Source organism: Equus quagga, chromosome 2 (genome assembly GCF_021613505.1).
Source record: "Equus quagga isolate Etosha38 chromosome 2, UCLA_HA_Equagga_1.0, whole genome shotgun sequence".
In the NCBI taxonomy this organism is placed as follows: Eukaryota; Metazoa; Chordata; class Mammalia; order Perissodactyla; family Equidae; genus Equus; species Equus quagga.
This window is the reverse complement of record NC_060268.1, coordinates 59337792-59358971: the sequence shown is the minus strand read 5'-3', so window position 1 is coordinate 59358971 and position 21180 is coordinate 59337792. Positions and strand designations below refer to the sequence as shown.

At 35.3% G+C, this 21180-nt stretch overlaps 1 protein-coding gene across 8 annotated transcripts in view; it reads left to right on the top strand.

Moving 5' to 3' along the window:
- Nucleotides 1-21180, top strand: part of DENND4A (DENN domain containing 4A) — a 109600-nt gene that overhangs the window by 14595 nt on the left and 73825 nt on the right. For 3 of the 8 annotated variants that reach the window (XM_046653074.1, XM_046653081.1, XM_046653080.1), the window contains exons 2-5: nt 12568-12651; nt 14572-14708; nt 16522-16625; nt 18670-19002. In XM_046653074.1, the coding sequence (XP_046509030.1) occupies nt 18692-19002 (311 nt within the window). In that variant the 5' untranslated portion in view covers nt 12568-12651; nt 14572-14708; nt 16522-16625; nt 18670-18691. The remainder of the gene's footprint in view (nt 1-12567; nt 12652-14571; nt 14709-16521; nt 16626-18669; nt 19003-21180) is intronic. The other 5 variants (XM_046653076.1, XM_046653077.1, XM_046653079.1 and 2 more) reach the window with 5 other exon arrangements.

The window sequence follows — 21180 nt, the reverse complement described above, 5'->3', positions numbered from 1 at the left end:
GGAGAGAGAAAAGGGCGGTAGTTGTGACCAGCTTTGTGGTAGCGGTACTGGTGGTGGTGGGTGTGTGTGTGTTTCAAGCATGAGGTTCATTTTCATATAGCAAGCTCAAAAATACCACCATTGTCACCCAGGTCACAAATTGTGACCCCTTCCACAAACCCATCAGTCTGACTTTTGTCCTTCAAATATGCTTTTGATACTGTGTAGGAAGGAGGCGATAAGCAGGGAAAAGAAAAGGTTATATACGTTTTACTTCTTGCACCTTTTGTTTGGAATGCTCTTTCATGTCCTCTATTACCCGACGCATATTTCAAGATTTAGATGAGATCTCTTTCTTTTCTAACTCCTCAAGCCTAAACTGTGTGTTCTTCTTATGCTTTCTATGATTACTCTTGTTATAGACTTATCGTTTATCATAATTGCTTGTTTATTTGTCTGCCTTCTCTATTAAACTCCTGTAAGGCAGGGCCATATCTTATTTGTCTTTGTTTTCCCAGTGCCTAGTGCAGAGCCTGGCACATGGTAGGGTTATAATTTTAGGATTCTTGCTTGCAAACAGCAGAAATCAACTCTGATTAGCTGAAGCAAAACAAAAGGATTTTATTGGAAGAATACTAGTTAGCTTACAGAAATGACTGGAAGACTGCAGATTCTGAGAACGAGTAGGAAACCAACCAGCTGACCTCAGGGCTAGACCGTAGCCAAAGTTATGCCATAGAAATATCCTGTTCCTGTTTAAGACACCATTGACTTTTCCCCAGGGCACTACTGAAACACTGCCACTAGGTGCTGTATGTCACTAACCTAAGAATGAAGTTTATACTGTCTTTGCAACCTTAGCTTTAGATGCAAATTCTGCATGAAAGCATCTAATTAACCAATCTGTGTGTCTGGGCCCTAAACAGGGAAGCAAGTATCTTGTCTTTTTGGCTTCCATGGCTAACTTCTAGGGCCTAGCGTCCTTCCAAGACACACATAGCAGATTCTCTAAACACAGACAGGGAGTTCAGATGCTGGACAGTCAAAAATAAAACGGACACATATCCTTTTCAATGACATTCGATAAATATTTATTAGATGAATGAATGAGAGAATCAGAGTCGTAATTTCCTGTCTCTAAACCTTTACATCATCAAGCATTGAAGTAATTATGGTGCCACTTCTGTAATTCAAAAGAAAATAAATTCCAAATCATAAAATAAGCAAAATCATCAGTTCTGATTTTCTAAGATGATGATACCTCATTGTTAAATCATTTAAATAAAATTGTTTGAATTAAATTTAAACTTCTTTGGTGCCCATTTTTTGCAATACTCTGAACACATGCTTATTTGCTTATCTGATAATCTAACACTGGACGGAGCCAGGATTTGAACTTACCCAAACTGATTCCAGAGACTTAGCTGCTATTTTTATAGTCTTCATATAATTGTTTTCAGCCATGACTTAATTAAAACAAAGGTAACAACAAACTAATATTTTAGAGAGCTCTGTCAGAGGAATGTTTCTGCTTAGGAAAAAAAAAGTTTTTATTTCTAAGCCATCTTACCCGTGAAGTATAAGGTCTTATTACAACCACTTTGGAACACTGTTTGGCTTTATGCACCAAGGTTGAATATCCTAGCAATTTTATTTGTATGTATTTTTTTAAATGCATGCACTTGTGCATCAAAAGACATGTACAATAATTTATACATGACTTTGTAATTATTTATAATAGCCTAACATTGGAAACAAGTCAAATGTCTATTAACAGTAGAATGGATAAAATTATGATATCTCAAAATGAAAGACTGTACAGAAATGAAAGTGAACAAACTACTACACGTATGAGTATGGCTGAATCTCAAAAACATATTGTAGAGTGAAAAAGCTAAGCCAAAAGAATACGTACTGTATGAATCCTTCCATGTTCCATTTTCATAAAGTCCAGAAACAGATAAAACTAATCTAGTGTTAGAAGTTAAGATAGTGGTTCTTTTTGGGAAGGTTGGAGGGGGTCTGGAAATTTCCTGTTAACTGGTAATGTTCTATTTCTTGATTTGGGAGGTATTTATAATGGCTGATGTGTTCACTTTGTGAAAATTCCTGGAGTTGTACACTTTTCTATATGTATGTTATAATTTAATTAAAAATTTAAAAAAACAGACTTCTCTCTGGATTAGCTTTGAGAACATGGCTCTGTGAACCCCTAAAGTTGTATGAAAGTTTTATCTGAATGTCTGTGTCTGTATTTTAAAGATTTTATTTTTTTCCTTTTTCTCCCCAAAGCTCCTCGGTATGTAGTTGTGTATTTTTAGTTGTGGGTTCCTTCCAGTTGTGGCATGTGGGATGCCACTCCAGCATGGCCCGATGAGCGGTGCCATGTCTGTGCCCAGGATCCAAACCGGCGAAACCCTGGACCGCCAAAGCGGAGGGCGCGAACTTAGGCACTCGGCCAAGGGACCAGCCCCTGTATCTGTATTTTAAAGGAGAGAAGATCCATAGCACTAATCAGATTCTCAAAGGGGTTTATGACTGCAAAAGGTTAAGAACCCATGTCACCAAAGCCTGCATAGTCAGAAAAATTGTTAAACATATTATTATGGAAAGTTTGTTTTTACAATGAGATAAATCCTTGCCTCTATGATCAGACACACTGTTTCTTGGATCCTATCTCCTCAGTTTCTCAAGGTTTTTGTTTTTACAGTCATCTTCTTATTCTCCTTTATCCTCATTTTGTCTGTCTGCTGGATGATTGCCGTTGGCATACCTCCCCCTTAATTTCATTAGTGTTTTTTACAGTTCTCTGTTGATTCCATGCCTTCTACCAGTTACCACTCCATTTCCCTGCTCCCCTTCACATCAGAACTCCTACAAAGAGTTATGTATTTCACCTCCCATTTTGTCCTCAGCTCATTCCGGTTGGGTTTTTCTTCTTACTAACACTTTACTGAATGGGTCTTCTCAAGGTTACAGTGATTTGAGTTTTGCTGAAACCAGTGGCTAAATATCTCTATTTGGGAGGAAGCAGAGTGAGAGCACCTCAGGTATAGAGATTTGATTTAATCATATTTCACAGGACACTTTTGTCATCGGCCTGTGCAGGGTTCTGCTTTAATTTTATTTTATCCTCTATCTTTGCTCCCATTCCCTTTCTCCCATAAGTATTCACTTTATTATATTTAGCATATCATCCTGAGTATATCTTTGAAAACTATAGTGCTGTTTTGAGTGTGTTTTTAATTTATATAAGTGATATTTTGCTGTAGATTCCTTTGTTTCCTACTATTCTCATTCAACATTAAATTTTAAAAAATTTATTCATGTTGCTGTGTTTACATCTGTTTCATTGCTTCCGACTGCTAAATAGTATTCAAATCATGGTATCTGCCACATTTTAAAATTATTCATTTGGGGCCGGCCCCGTGGTCGAGTGGTTAAGCTTGCGAGCTCTGCTCCCGTGGCCCAGGGTTTTGCCAGTTCGGCTCCTGGGCGCGGACATGGCACCACTCATCAGGCCATGCTGAGGCGGCGTCCCACATGCCACAACTAGAAGGACCCACAACTAAAATATACAAGTATGTACTGGGGGGATTTGGGGAGAAAAAGCAGAAAGAAAAGAAAAAGATTGACAACAGTTGTTAGCTCAGGTGCCAATCTTTAAAAAAATAAAATAATTCATTTGTTTATGGACACTTGGATTTATTTATTCATTCTTTAGCAAATACTGACCACATACTATTCTCCAGGCACTGTTCTAGGTGCTGGTTATCTAGCAGTGACTAAAACAAAAAAATTCCTACCCTCGTTGAATTTGCAATCTTGTGGAAAGAGAGAGAGGTAAATGAAATGAATAAGTATAATATGTAGTATGTTAGATAGTGAAAAGTAATAAGCTGAGAAAATTAAAACAAGGAAAGAGCGAATATGAAGTTGCGTATAGGAGGTTGTTGAAATCTTAAATAGGGTGGTCATGGAAAGCCTTACCGAGAAGGTGACTTTTTAGAAGGAACAACCTGAAGGTGCAGCTGGCTTGGCTGGCATTGGGGAAGGCTATTCCAGTCAGAGAGAGCAGCAAATATAAAAGGCCCTGAGGCTGGAATATGCGCGTTTGTTCAAGGATCAGTAAGGAGGCTGGCATGTTATCTCCGAGAGTACGTTTCTAAGAGTTTTTTAGTATGTTAAACTTTGTCTCTTACTATTATATTAGGTCTTTTTACTGCTATCATATTTTGTGTTTTTTGTTTACCCTTGTTTCTTTTTTTTCTTCTTTCTCTTTTCCTGTTTTCTAAGGATAAATAAAATTTTGGTACCAGTTTGAAACTTATGTGTTCTATTTTTATTCTTCTGGTGGTTACCCTTTACTTAGATTCATACTTATCGTTACCTGTCAATTTTTAAGCTTATTGATCATCTGTATAATCCCCCCCCGAACAAGACATGTATCTTAGTAGGCTCTCACAGTCTTCTATTCTTCCCTCATCTCTGCCCCTACCATATTAGGGTTCTCTAGCCTTTTGATGTTCAGGGTTATTATGGGTCTACTTTCCTTTCCTTTTTTTTCATTCGTTCTTTCCCTCTCCTGACTCCCATTGTTTACTTAGCAATAGTGAGCCTTTAAGTTATTTACTCACCCTTCCTTGCCATATCTTATAGAGTCCCCTAGATTTATTTGTCCTCTTATTATAATATTTTCTCTCACAGTGTCTAAAATTCTATGAGTCTCTAAGGATATGCAGTTTAAATAACCCTCAGACTAATAGTTTGATTTTTTTTTATTGTTTAGCTGTTTTCTTGGTAAACCATCTGAGTCTTATATACCTAAGAATATCTTTATTTCACCTTTGCATTTAAATGAAAATTTAGTAATATATAAAATTTCCTTTCTTTCAACATTTAAAAATATTACTCCATTATCTTCTTACATCTAGTGTTACTGATTGGAAGTCTGGAATTAGATTTTTTTTTTTTTTTGTAGGTGGAGTACCTTTTCTTTCTAGGAATTTAGAATTTTCTCTTTGAGTAGTTCTTAGATTTCTATTCAAGGTGTCCAGATGTTTTTTTCTTCTCTCTCATACCAAACTGATATCTTATATCTTTAATTCTTGGAAATTATTAGTCATTATTTCTCAAGTGTTTCCTCATCTCCATTTGTTTTTTTTCTCACCTCCTGAAAGTCCTATCATTTAGATGTTGTCTCTGATTTTTCTAACCTCCATATTTTGGGGGGGAGGTTTCAGAACTAAATCTTTCATTTTTTCCTTTTAAGTACACGTTATTTTTTAGAGCAGTTTTAGATTCACAGCACAATTAAGCAGAAAGTACGGAGACTTCCCTTGTACCCCTGTCCCCATACATTCAGCCTCCCCAGTATCAACATCCCACACCAGAGTGGTACATTTATTACAATCCATGAGCCTACATTGACACATCATCACCCAAAGCCCATGGTTTACATTAGCATTCACTCTTTGTATGGTACATTCTGTGGGTTTTGACAAATGTATAATGATATATCCACTATTATGGTATCATACAGAATAGTTTCACTGCCCTAAAAACCCGCTGTGCTCATCCTATTTATTCCTCCTCTCTAACTACTGGCAACCACTGATCTTTTTACTATCTCCATAGTTTTGCCTTTTCCAGAATGTCATATAGTTGGAATCATACAGTATGTAGCCTTTTCAGATTGGATTCTTTCACTTAGTAATATGCATGTAAGATTCTTTCATGTCTTTTCATGGCTTGATAACTCAGTTCTTTTTAGAACTGAATAACGTTCCATTGTCTGGATGTACCACAGTTTATTTATCCATTCACCTACTGAAGGACATCTTTGTTCCCTCTAAGTTGTGGCAATTAAGAATAAAGCTGCTATAAACATCCATGTGCAGGTTTTTTTGTGGGCATGTTTTCAACTCATTTGGGTAAACACAGTCATGTGTCACTTAATGACGGGGATATGTTCTGAGAAATGAGTCAGGCGATTTTGTTGTTGTGAGAATATCATAGAGTGTACTTACACAAACATAGATGATATAGCCTGCTACACACCTAGGCTATATGGCACTAATCTTAGGAGACCACTGTCATATATGTGGTCCATCATTGACCAAAATGTTACTATACAGCACATGACTGTACCAAGAAGTGTGATTGGTTATACGGTACAGGTATGCCTAGTTTTGTAAGAAACTGCCAAAGTGATTGTGTGTCTTCTTGCATTCCCACCAGCAATGAATGAGAGTTCCTGTTCCTCCACATCCTCATTATCTTTTGGTGTTGTCAGTGTCCTGGATTTTGGCCATTCTAATAGGAGTGTGGTGATATCTCATTGTTACTTTATTTTGCATTTCCCCAGTGACATATGATGTGGAGCATCTTTTCATTTGCTTACTTGCCATCTGTATATCTTTTTTGGTGAGTTATCTGGTTAGGACTTTTGCCCATTTTTTAATTGGGTGGTTCATTCTTGTTGTTGAGTTTCAGGTGTTCTTTATATATTTTGGGTAACAATCCTATTTAGATATATCTTTTGCAAATATTTTCTTACTCTGTGGGTTGTCTTCTCATTCACTTAAGCCTGCATATTGTTTAACATTTATAATATATTATTTTCAATTTCTTTATGCCTTCTTAACACCTCATTATGATCATCTACTCATTGATTTTATTTTTTATTATATTCATCTTATTATTTAACCTATCTGACTTTTTAAATGTCATTTATTAGATTTTTAACACTCAGTATCTCTAGTTGGTTCTTCATTATTTCTTATTATTTTCCTAATATCCTACTTTAGTTTCCTGAGGATGTTTGTTAATGTTTATTTAAGAAATGTGTTTGATCTGGACCATAAATTCTGTTCCTCTGGGGTAAACCATTTGTGTTCTTGGCTTTTTTTTTTCCACTCCTTCCTTGTACTCCTGCAGTGTTTACTTTTTCTTTCCTGGTGCCCATATTCCCTTGAGAATATCACCTACCTTGACTGATAATATGTATAGGGAAAATTCCAGGTTCAAATTTGTGCCCTTCCTCATGAATTTATAGAGTATAGAAAAGTGCGTTTAGGTGTAAAGGTGGAGATTTGCCAAAGAAATAGTTCTGTTTTGGTAACTGGTTATACAGGTAGAGTTATCAAGTAGGCGTTTTGGATCTCAGTGGAGAATCACAGTTGGTGACATAAATCTGAAAGTGAGCAGCAGTTAGTGGGACTGATAACTTTTCTTGGGAATAAGAAGAAAGGGAAGATCCTGGAGGTTAGTTTGATTGCTGAAAGTGAGTTAAAGGAGTTTAAAGAGTAGTAGATCTACTTTGTGTAGGGCTGGTTTTGGCCATCAGAGTGTTTAGAAAGAGCGATGTGTCATCTAGCCTCACTAAGCTGATATGCTTATCCTTGTCAATTCTGGGTCACTGTTTCAGGCTTCTGTGGAATAGTCTGCATGGCACAGTAGCAAGGGATCCGGGATAAGGAGTTGCAGGCCCTGCTCCGCTTCTGATGACCATTGCTACTTTAGGCCAGTCAAATTTGCCTTTTTTTCTACACTTTAATTTCCTCATTAACATAATGATAAGATTGAACCAAAAGATTTTTAAGGTCCTTTTCTACTCTAAAATTCTATGAATCTTTAATGAGGTACGGTTGTAAATAAACTAGCTCAACAGTTTGATTAAAAATATATATATTTTCTTGAGGTGATTTCACTAAAATAGAATTAGCTAATAAGAGTACAATTAGTTTTAAGTAATTGCTGGATTACTTTTAAGAAAAATTGTTCTAATTCACAATGTCATTAACAATTTTTAAGTGTACTTATTACTTCTCTATAGCACCACTAGCATTGGGTTTAGTTTTTTTTATTCATGTTTGTTAATTTACTGCATATGATGTAGTACCTCAAAGTTTAATTTCTTTAATTATTTGCAAGGCTAACAATTCTTCCACACCTTTTATTATTTGGATTTCCTTGTGTATGAACTGTTTGTTTGTAGTCTTTGATCATCTAGTAACTCCTACAAATTGTAAAAAAAATTGTATCAATCATTAACTGGAAGAATAATAGAATTCTCAAAGTTGTTTTCAAGGATTAATTCTCAAAATCCCTTTCAGGTGCTTATTAACAAATAAATTGTTATTTGTTACAGTTTGTGAGGAAAAGTGGAAAGGGACTTTAAAAAAGGCTTAAAGTATATTTAAATAGACGGTGAAATGAAGTAATTAAGAATTGAAATGTTTGACGTTAGTGAAATGACAAAACTATAAATCTTGTATATCTACTTTTTCAAGAAAGGTGATATTTTTAATCAGTGCATCTCATTTTTGTTACACATTAATATAGCTGAATTTTAGATTGCTTAAGTAAATGTGTTTTTAGTCACCCCAGTGAATACTATTTTGTGTAGCTTGTGTAGGGCTGTGAAAGAGAAGAAAAACCAGATGTTTATGTCTAAGAGAAACTTTTGGGAAGATTCCTGGTGGCAGCAATTCATTTTAGATACCAGGTAACAAATGATTATGATAATTCAAAGAGGAAGCAAGAACTTTGTGATGTGGGAGTGGTATGCTTATGGGAAATTAAAAAAAAAAAAAAGATGGTGCAAGAGACAAAATTTAAAACAAGACTTCCCTTTCACTCTAGACTGTTAAGCACCATGTATTTGCATTTTATGTACAGTGCTGGATATGAACAGATTTGCAATACAAGATTGGTGGTTGATTTTTGTTGTTATTGTCAGTTTATAGGGAATCTGATATCACTGTAGGAATGGTAAATCTCATAGTTTCTTTATTTTAAAAGAATGTTGTAAATAGCATCATAAATTCTACAGATATAATTTCCCCATTCCTTTTTAAGCATTTCTCACTTTTTTCCTTCCCATTTCTGCATTATTTTTTAGTTTTATTCCTTTTATACTTTGCCCCTCATCTTTTTTTATTCCTTTTCTTGCCATTTCTCTTTGTTCAACTTCTTTCCTTTTCTGTTTTACTCTTTTCTCTTATTTTTGGTCATCCATTCTTTTTCTTACCTGCTAATTGCCCTGTTCTCTTCAGCCAGTTTAACTCCTCCCACTTACCAATTAACTTTTTTTGTCTGTCAAAGCCCATGTCCACTAATTAACACATAGTTCTCCCCAGGACATTGCTTTCTTCTCTTCCATTCTTGAACTGAAGTATGGTATAGTAGAACTTCAAATTAAAAGCCGTAAGAATTGAGTCATAAATTGATATATTTGGTTTTAGGCAAGCTGTTTAACTTTTATGCCTTAGTTTCTTCAGTTATAAAAAGAATTGAAACTAAATCTCCAAGAACCCTCCTAGCTCTAAAATCCTATGAATCTGTGATGTCTTAACTTTCCCATTTTTCTGCTGTGCTGACCTCATTCATTTAATAAATATTTACACACCTACCATGTGTTTATAACTCCTATAATATATGTGAGGGAACCAAAAGAAATAAAAGACAGGGTTCCTGGAAATAACTGTGTTATTTCCAGTCTGTTCCTCTTCTCTCCACACCAGTTCCATATTCTCAAGGGAATACCAGCTACTTTAGTTCCAACTTAATTTCTGGTTGAGGGGCAGAGTTGCCCCTTTTTATGTTCTTGTACATCTAGGAATCTCCATTGTAGTTGTTTTGTAGCATTATTTTATGTTGTCCACTTGATTCCTGTCTGCAGTTTATCCATGATAGGAAGTGTATCTCAGGACTAAGGAAGTTGGTCTTCGCGGTGATTTAGGACATGATCACTCTCTGTCCTTCTTATCTTTTGTGTGCATGCGTATGTCTGTGCATTCATATGTTTGTATAATCGTGTTCGAATATAATGTTCTATATGGCCAAGCAAATGTGACCAGTCTTTCCACATCATATATGCTTATATTTTTTTCTTTGGTTTGTTTCTGCACCTATTTTGTAAAAGGTGGGGGGGTGTTGCTTTTGGAGACATTTTCTTTTCCTTTCATAGCCTGTATATGCTTTCTGGTAAAAATATACCCCTTCACAGGTGTTAGGGACAGTGGCAGGGAGCGTGGGAGAGGGAGGTGGGCATATTTATAAAAGGTCAACACTAGGGATCCTCGTGATGGTACTATTCTGTATCTTGACTTTGGTGATGAATACTTGAAGTTGCACATGTGATAAAATTGCATTGAACTAAATACACACACAACACACGCACAAATGAATACAGGTAAAACTGGGGAAATTAGAATAAAATAGGTGAGTTGCATCATTGTAAATATCCCAACTGTGATACTGCACTGTAGTTTTGCAAGATGTTACCATTGGAAGAAACTGGGTAAAAGGCATATCAGATCTCTATTATTTCTTTCATCTGGATGTAAAGCTGTAGTTATCTCAAAATAAAAGATTCAATTAAAAATAATAGTTTAAAGGAGTCTGTGTTGCAAGATAACGTAACATATGTAGCTGCAGGAAGCACATTGACATACCACTCTGTGGGCATGACTTTCCATTTACATCAAAGGATGCTCTACTGGATAGATTTTACTCATTTTGTATTGCAAGTTTTCTTCTGCACGTGTGGAAAGTGAAGGAATAGCTGGGATGTGTTGTCTCCATTAGTAGAAGAACTTTGCAAACACTTAAGTGTTACTCAGTTTTCTGTCTCATCTTCCAAGTAATAGAAAATCAGTTAATTCTAATAATGGGTCAATTTTTTCTTACAATTCATGGAATCAAAGTAAAGGTTTTGGAAGTTCATTCTGTCAAAGATGAAACATTTGATATTGTGAATCCTATTGTAAATTAGTCTAAAATTGTCAACATTGAAGAAAACACTTTGTTTTTTGAGCAGTAAACAAATATTAAGTTTAGTGGAGCATAGAGTCATGGTCAAAACAATGTTCTTACTATATTAAGAAACGATGTAGCAGAAAATGTTATTTGGAATTGGTTATAGCACATTCATAATTAATAATTGCATCTAAACAAGCCTGATATTCTACCAATAAAATAGGAGTTGTAATTTTCAAAATTTACAAGTATTTTATAAACATAGAGTATTTCAACTAGCATATTTTTATGATAATCTGATGTTGAATTTTAAAAATGTTTCAGCAGGTCAGAATTTACATCATCTCTTTGCTACCTATCCAGCAATAAGATTTTTGAAATATTTGAAAAATATGTCTACCGTGTCGTATTTACTGACTGAAATTTTTCAGTGAGTCTGAGGTGGAATTTTTAAAACAGATGTATCCATCCTGACCATTTTTAGTGGTCCAAAATGTAACAAGATTGTTCTTATGTTATTTTTCATTCATTCTTTTCACCTTCCATTCCATTTCAAGACACTATCAAATCTTGACTGAAATAATTTTGTCCCTTTCCTTCCTTCTCTCCCACTTCCCACAGACATGCGCACATCAAGGGCTCACTAAATTAGGTAAATCTAGTATCTGTTGCTGCTGCTATTTCCCTGTCATTAGTAGATATTCCATATTGGTTAAAGCTGTGGTTTCTTCCTCTCGATGTTCTTGTGATTACTGTTTTTCAACTTGGTTTCCTGCAAAAGCTTTTGACTTACTGAAACTCTTGGGTGTGTGTCTCCAGCATTATAAAGCTAAATTACAATAAATTGGTACAACACAATTGGACTGGCTACACTCTGAGACTTTGTCAGTGGCATCATCTTTCCAATTTGGTGTTTAAAATTACTCATAACTACAACTTACTAAATTACTCAATTTTAAGAAAATATGATGATGGCATATTGAATCCCGTAATACAGCATTGTTTGTTATCTTGGTCAGAAGACCTGCATTCCTCGATGAGATCCCAGTCATATCTTGTTGTTAAGGATTTGCTATAACTGTTTCTATTTCAATAGTATTTTAAAAATTTGTAATACAGGGAAAAACTTTTGGGTATTGATTTCTTTGAAACATGTTATGTATATGGATGTTACTTCGGTCTAAATTTTTTTTTTTTTTTGAGGAAGATTAGCCCTGAGCTAACTGCTGCCAATCCTCCTCTTTTTGCTGAGGAAGACTGGCCCTGAGCTAACGTCCATGCCCATCTTCCTCTACTTTACATGTGGGACGCCTACCACAGCATGGTGTGCCAAGCAGTGCCATGTCCACACCCGAGATTTGAACCGGTGAACCCGGGGCTGCCGAAGTGGAACGTGCGTGCTTAACCGCTGCACCACCAGGCTGGCCCCCGGTCTAAATTTAAGTTGTCTTAAATGTCTATATTTTTCTTCTAGGAATGAGATACTATACATAATGCTCCACAAATAAGCGTGTTTTCCTTTCTCTCACTCTTTGCTTCTGTACATATTTACTCTTTTGTCCACTTATTCTTTTGTTTCTTTCTCCCCTTTATCTGCCTTTTTTTTTTTTCAAGTCTGTATCTATTCTTGACTGAAATGTGTTTTCTGAAAGAGCTGAGCTGGTGTTTGAAAATTACTTATTGGCTCTTAACCATATGATAACAACATATGCAATCCTTTGTTTTGAAAATTATCATTGTTAACAGAACTTTAAGCATCCACAGGCATCTAAGGGGGAAATATTTGATTGGAATTAATTTAAGCCCAATTCTTGTTCTTTTCAGCACAGTATTTCTCAAACTCTGAGGCTTGCAGAATTCACAAATTGAGATCTGGCATCATTTTCAGAGGGAGACCTTCAGTTATGTGTAAGTAGTTTTTGTTTTTCATTTTGTTTTGTTTCTATTAGCTGTTTTCTGTATTAAACCTAGTGAGATCTTAATTTACCAGATGCCTTAAAGAATTTGGCATATATTCACCACATAATGATTATGAGTAACAAGTCACGCAAAATAACCTATTGAAAGAAGATGTCTTAAGATGTGCCCTGGGTCAGTATTAATTCAACACCATGTAGTATCCTCTTTACAAATGTAAATAATACTAGATTAGGGACTAGAGTTTTGCCCAGGCTCTGCCACTAACTAGCTGGGTAATCCTTAGGTAAGCCACCTTCTGTGCTTCAGTTTCTTTGGCTATAAAATCAGGGATTAGACTATGATTAATAATAATATCTCTCCTCTCTAAATGCTTATTATTCCTATTTTAACTTTTAAAAAATAAATTATGAGTTGATAATCTTTCAAGAGGGAGCTATCAAATTGCACAGTTATATTTTGATTCCTTGTTATTTGTTTTTTCTTGATAATAGGTATTCAGGGGGAGATGGTTCCAAAGTAGACTGGGAGACAAGTAAGCCCCTCTTGCTCAAGAGATTTGCCCCACATAGTCAATCAATTTGGGTTAATAAAGCTTATTTTTAAAAAATCAAGTTTGCTTTGGGTGGGTTAAACCTTTTTAAAAGAAAATCAATCTACTGTTTTATATGATACACAAATAAGATTTCTTTCCTTTCAAAATCTTCATAGAATGCTGATGTTACAAGAGCGCCAGTTTTCAAAGAAATGGGGAAAGGGACAATAAAGTAGGGATTACTTCTTTGCATGGGGCTTTTGGGGAGAAACTGGTAGGGAAACTCTGGATAGGGTGAAGGCAAGCACGTGGAATCTGAAAGGGTTATAAGGAGAAAATATGGCTAGAGGTGGAATAAACGTATAGAAAGAGAACTAAACAAGAAACTCCTTGAAGAAAGAGGCTGTTACTTTCAGCAGTTGAGGTTCAGCAAATTGATTCTGAATTATAGAAAAAAGACACTCTGTTTGGTATAATATGCTTTCAGGAAGGTTGTAAGGTGAACTATTCATTCATTTAACAAATATTTTTTTAAGCACCTACCTACCATACTTTGGGTACTAGCTGAGAATGCAAAAATGGAGTTCTGATTATAGTGTATATTTCTGTTTAATGGAATATTGTGTAGTCATTTAGTATAATTATGAAGATTATAGCAGTTTAGAAAAATGCTTATTAAATAAATAAAAATGCAAATATTTATATTCTATCTCATACTGTGCATGAGAATTAGAAGGATGTTTTCTGTTCTCATAGAAAACTGGGAAACATTGTCAAATGTAAACCAAATTTACTGTCATGAATGGGATTGTTGAATTTCTTTTTCTTTCTGCTGTTTTGTACAATTTATGAAGTTTAAATGAAAGTCCACATAAATTTAAGTTGTTTTGAAAAATGTGATGAACATATATTGACTAGAAAATAGTGTATCATCAAAGAAAAAAATGAGTAAAACTGTATTTGATGGACAGGAGATAGATTACCTTGGTTGGAAGAAAAATGAGAGATGAAGTTCACAAAAGGTGGAAATGAGGATGTCTAGTTTAGTTTTGATAATGTAAGAAAAGATGAGCTAGATTAGGTTCTTAACTATGAAATTAAGATTAAAAAAAAGAAAATTTCCTCTAGCTTATTTATTTAAGTGAATCCGAGTGAGGGGCAGTTGAACTGGTCCATTGTGTTATTGACCATTTTCATGTGTAAGTTTTGAGTTTGTGGCTATTTATCAGGCCCTCTCTGAAAGACTTTTCCTCCTTTTACCACTTTAGTAATAGTTTATAATTTTGTGAAACTTTTATTATAGTCAGATTTTTTGTTTTTCATTTATCTTTACACTGTTACCTCTGATTTCCACTCTTGCCTTTTCTTGTCCTTAGGGTTAGCCTAGGTAGCAAATGCTTATTAACTACTTTGACTTAATGAAGTGATAGAAGAAGTAAAAAAGAATCTGAATTGATTGGGCGGAGATCGAAAGGGAGGAAAAGAAATCAGTCTTCGTTAGTTGCTGAGTTGGGTAAGAGCTTTCTTGTAATGGTTTCTCAGTTTCATTCTCGAACCTTTTAGGAATAGAGAGCACATTCTTCTTGTTTTCTATTCTCAAAGAAAATAGATGTAATTTGAAATGAAATACTAGCTAAGCAGGTATCTGAAATTTTAAGATGCTCATAAACCTCTTTTATTTATCCATAAGTTATCCATATCATGTTGAACAAAGAAGAATTGAAAAACAATAATGGGTTAATGATGTAGTGTTATTGTTACTTCAGCTTGAAAAAAAGTTATTTCAGGGTTTTATATTCCTGTGATTATTTAGAGAACTCTTGGATCAAATGCTTATCTTGTGTGGTCCCGAGTTTCCAAAAGTGAATTTGAAGAAATTTACCTCCCCTCAAAGAGAAAAGAAATTTGCTTCCTAATTGTTGAGAGGTTTTTGCTCTGAGGTATTACACTAAAAGTCCAAGTTTTGTGCATGACTAGGACTGCTTTCCTCAAATGCTATTCCCAAGTAATTTTTGGTGGCTCTGGCCAACACAAGGCATTTTGTTTTGATATATACATTTAGTTTTTCCATGAGGATTGTAGATTATACATGCCAGTGGAAGTCACTTGGTTTAATGGAATTATTAGGAAATATTAATTATTCATTTCTATATTAAATACTTTCAATATTTTCTTTGACTTGAATTTTTAAGTGTCTTCCACCAGTTCTAAACTTCAAACTTATTTTTAAAACAGTTTATTTAAATTAAAAAGTGGATGTGCATTTTTAGTATTAGAGACTCTTCATGAGTGAATTAAAGAGCATTTAGATGTTGCAGGAAGTCACCTGGAATGTTGCCAGCTATGTTCTTGGCATTGTGTACTTTGTCAACTGTGCCTTAAACTATTTTGCTTGCCTTCTTAATCACTCACGTCCATAAAGAATAAATGGAAAACAACAATAACAACAACAAGGCAGGAGAACTGGAGTGATATATAATTTACTTTTCTGTCAATAAATGTAAGAGTTTGTTGTCACCACTTTAAAATTGATTGTTGTTATCTAATATATATTTATGACGAACAATAACTTATTCCCTGTTCGTAGTTATTTACTGTATTCAATTGTGAATGAGATCAATTTATTAAAATTTATGAACCAGGAAGTTCTAAGAAAAATAAATTTTTCCTACAAATTTCTCCCAAATATCTGCTTATTAGTGTAATAGCTGTTTATTTTTATTGGCTAAGGTAGTAGCTTCAGAAGAACTTATTAAATATATATGTTTTCATGATGGTACCGTTTCCATTCTGTTGCCCTGAAAAGTGTATTTATGGTATGCAATGGTGACTATATGCTTTAGATAACATGAAGTTAGAGTCTAGGAAAAAGGAGAATATTTAAATCTCTTCATTACAATAAAAAGAAAGTGTTCTACAAAGGCAGTTTTGAAGACTTGTATCCATCAAGAGCTTATAATTTAAAATTCATGCACCCATAAAAGCACACAAACACTGTTAACAGAGGCTGGTTATGTGACTTTTGACCTAGTAATTCTACTTCAATAAATTTATCCTGAAGAAGTAATGAGTTGTAGCCAAAGGTTTATGTTCAAAGTTATTCTTCATAGCATTTAAAAAATATTAGCAAAATAAGTAGAAGTAATAAATGATCAACAATAAGAAAATAGTTAGATTGATAATGGTGTGTCCATAAAATAAAATACTAAATAGCCATTAAAAAATTATTTTCAATGACTGTTTAATGAAGTGAAGAAAAAAGTTATATAAATACAAAAGTGCTTAAAAAAAGTACCTTTTTTCTCCTCTTCTTTAAAAATGAATAGACAGTCATCTGGGTAAAACTGCTTGTTTTTTGCGGAGCACCTATCGTATGCAGTCAGCTGAGAGCGACTATTCAACATTTCACGGAGTCTTCTCAGGAGGACAGGTTAGTACTTTTTCTTTACTGTCAGTCTAGTAGACATTTCTGAAAAGTTTAAGCCCTTTATTTTGTGCAGAAATCTTATGTGTAAGGGAATTGCTGCATAGGAGTCATATATATCTAAATAAAACAAGTAGGGACATTTGATTCTTCTTTAGGCTTGTTTTCTAAGCCAATAGAGGGAATATTTGCAGAGTATAGTTGAATAATGGATACACATTGCAAAAAATGTGGCATGAATTCTGAAAACAACATTAGTGATGTAGAAAATCAAATGACTTTTGGGATTATGATGAAAATGGTGATAATTATATTATAAACAAGTATGCTACAGAAGGATTTCTTTGCCCTCAGGTATTTTATAGTCTACAAAAGAAAGTTGTTTAAACTAGCATTTTCTGAAGCATATTCTTTTTCTTCTTTTTTCTTATTTTTATTTTTGCTGAAGAAGATTGGCCCTGAACTAACATCTGTTGCCAATCTTCCACTTTTTGTACATGAGTTGCCACCGCAGCATGGCCGCTGACAGATGAGTGGTATAGGTCTGCACCTAGGAACCGAAATGGGCTGCCAAAGCAGAGTGCACCAAACCTAACCATTAGGCCACCCGGGCTGACCCTTCTGAAGCATATTCTGAAGGTTTTTTTCTAGTTTTTCAGTGGGAAAATAGGATTTACTATTCAAATAGACTTGGGAATTCCTGGGGTAAGCAAAGTTAATCAGGTACCTTTATCAAAGGACTGCTGAGGCTGTAACATTTTTATATATATTGTAAATACATACAAAAGAGTAATGTAATGTATACATACCTAATTTATTTGTCCAGGGAATCCTTTCTTTGCATTTACTGGAACTAAGTCTAATATGAGACACATGTTGGGAAATTTCTGTTATAGATTATATTAAACTTTTTTCCTACAACTATTATATAAGTAATGACATTACTGTGGTGGAGTATTTTCCGGGTTAAACAAGCAAGTAAGGTTTAAGTGATACTAGACAACTGAAGGAGATTTTGCTATTAAAATGTTTGCAAATACGTGATAGATTCTACTTAGTGTATTTTTTCTTTGAATTTGTTATAAGCTTGCTTTACTGTTGTAATCTCTGCCCTACTTTTATTATTTGAAGTTCTTCTGTTTGTTGTATCTGCTGAGACTCATTCAGGGTGGATTTTTCTTTGTGTGTTTTTGTAGTTTTGGAATAAGAGGTCTTCTTCGGCTGGACTTTAACTGTGGAAAACCTGGGTTGAGGGTGTACCCTCTGGCACTGTTTTGCATTTGCTTCCCCAGTGGTATCACTAGCCTGGGAACACTTTTATTGTTAATATATCTGTTTGGAGGTGCCTGTGACTGTGTAGATGGCTTAAGGTCAAACCTCAAATCCAAGTGTGAGTAGGTCTGTTGTTATGAGTTCTGAGAGACTTTCTTCCCCAGGGCCCAGATTGAGGCAGACTTTATTTTCTTCCTGTACCAGTGGATGGGTTTTTTAAATCTACTCTTTAACTGGAGATGTAGGCCTCTGAGGCTCTTGGCTTTGTACAGGTGTCTCAGTTTCAATGCCCTATCTTCCATAGTCCCAAGGTCTTGTCTCCTGTCCCTGTAATGTCTTTTAAAACACAAACCCCTTGATTACTGAGGAGATCAAGAAACTTCCCCCACCCAGTATCAGCTTGTACATTGCATTTTGGCTTTTGGTTTCCTCAGTGTTTTTGGGCCCTGAGAATTTCCCTTACATTCCTACAAGTTAATGCTTTTGAAAGGATGTATTTTGTTGTTGTTGTTGCTGTTATCTATTAGGCAATCTAGGCTTCTGTATTGCCAAAAATGGAAATTCATGCATTACTTTTATCATCAAAAAATAATGCTAACTATATTCCCATTTTTAAAAAAGGCATACTTTTTACATACAAAAGTGACATATATAACACTAATGTGTTTATCAGGGAGGTAATGCTCTTTTTGTAGTTTTCTGTTCTTATTTGCATACAAACCTCTTATTTTTATTTGGCTTATTATAGGAAAATACTAGTCTTTTACTTTCCTTTTAGATGTAACCTTCTGTAATGGAAGATGATTGAAGATAAGGGGCCTCGTGTTGCTGACTACTTTGTTGTAGCAGGATTAACTGATGTTTCAAAGCCTCTTGAAGAAGAAATTCACTTCAATGATGCCTGTCATAAAGTAGCTAAACCCAAAGAACCTATCACAGATGTTTCAGTTGTTATTAAATCTCTTGGAGAGGAAGTGCCACGAGATTATATGTGTATTGATCTTACCCCAACTGGATTGTCAGCTGATCTCAATAACGGAAGTCTTGTGGGGCCACAGATTTACCTTTGCTATAGAAGAGGAAGAGATAAGCCTCCACTTACAGATCTGGGGTAAGTATTTTTTAAAAAGAATTATTGTGGGACTGGTCAGATGGCACAGTGGTTAAGTTTCTGTGCTCCACTTTGCAGCCTGGGGTTCGCAGGTTCAGATCCTGGATGCGAACCTATGCACTGCTTATCAAGCCATGCTGTGGCAGTCATCCCACATATAAAATAGAGGAAGATGAGCATGGATGTTAGCTCAGGACCAATCTTCCTCAGCAAAAAGGAGGAGGATTGGCAGAAGATGTTAGCTCAGGGTTAATCTTCCTCAAAAAAAAAAAAAAGAATTATTGTTATTGATCCAAGTAATATGCCTTGCAGATTTTGCAGTTAATGTCATTTGTCCATTAATAAAGATATGACAGCTTTAGAAAAACAGACACGTTTATATCCAGAATGCTGAGTTCTCTTTCTGTGTTCCTTATACCTTTTTCTTTTCTTTTTTTTGAAGAAGATTGGCCTTGAGCTAACTGCTGCCAGTCCTCCTCTTTTTTGCTGAGGAAGACTGGCCCTGAGCTAACATCCATGCCCATCTTCCTCTCCTTTATATGTGGGACACCTACCACAGAATGGCTTGCCAAGTGGTGCCATGTCCACACACAGGATCTGAACCAGCGAACCCTGGGCCTCCAAAGTGGAACGTGTGCACTTAACCACTGCACCACCAGGCCGGCCCCCCTTATACCTTTTCACTGTCCCTTTGTCCTTCAGGTTCCCAGCACTTTCATCTTGTCTGAGTTTCTTTCTATTAAAGATAGGGGAGAGAATTTGAAAAACATTTATAGAAAAGTACCAGAAAATTAATGTATTATTGTAATCACAAAATTTTTAATTATTTTTAAAGTACTAGAAAAGGATGGCTTTTAAGTATCAGTTATAATGATCCTTGTAGCTGAATGCTTAAGTCTGCATCAAACAAGGGTCTTGGGGTAAATTAATGCTTTGCTTAGGGTGCTATATTGAACTTGGGGCTCCTTTTTTATATAACAACTTTATTACGATATAATTCACATACCATACAATTCATTTAAAGTGTACAGTTCAGAAGTTTTTAGTATATTTATAGAGTTGTGCAACCATCACCACAATAAATTTTAGGACATTTTTATCATGTCAAAAAGAAACCTTGTATTCATTATAGTCACTATCCAATTTTCCATAAGCCCCTCAGCTCTAGGCAATCAGCAGTCTACTTTTTGTCTCTTTGGATTTGCCTATTCTAGACACTTTATATAAATGGAATCATAGTATATATGGTTTTGTTGTGACTGGCTTCTTTCATTTAGCATCATTTGTGGTTGTAGGGTTTTTTTTGTATTTTTGCTGAGGAAGCTTCGCCCTGAGCTAACATCTGCTGCCAATCTTCCTCTTTTTTTTTTTTTTTTTTTTGTATGTGAGCCACCGCCACAGCATGGCCACTGACAGTCAAGTGGTGTAGGTCTGCACCTGGGAACCAAACCTGGGCCACCGAAGTGGAGCACACTGAACTTAACCACTAGGCCACTGGGGCTGGCCCTAGCATCATGTTTTTAAGGTTTATCCATGTTGCAGTGTTTGTCAGTGATTTATTCCTTTACATGGCTGAATAATATTCCATCTTATGGATATACCACAATTTATTTGTTCGTTCATCAGTTGATGGACCTGTGGATTGTTTCTACTTTTTAGCCATTATGAATAATACTGCTGGAAATATTTGTGTACAACTTTTGTGTGGACATATATTTTCATTTCTCTTGTTTATATACTTAAGAGTGGAATTGCTGACTCATATGGTAACTCTGTGTTTAACCTTTTGAGGAACTGCCAGACTGTTTTCCAAAGGAGCTGCACCACTTTGCTTTCCCAAGGGCAGTGTATGAAGGTTCCAGTTTCTCCACATTCTAGCTAACATTTTGCATTGTCATTTTGATTGTAGCTGTCCTAGTGGGTGTGAAGTGGTATCTTATTGTGGTCTTGATTTGCATTCACCTCATAGCTAATGATGTTGAACATCTTTTCACGTGCTTATTGGCCGTCTGTATATCTTTGGGTAAATGTCTATTCAGAATCCTTTACTCTTTTTTTTCCTTTGGTGAGGAAGATTGTCCCCGAGCTAACATCTGTTGCCAATCTTCCTGTTTTTGCTTGAGGAAGATTGACCCTGAGCTAACATCTGTGCCAATCTTGCTCTACTTTATATGTGGG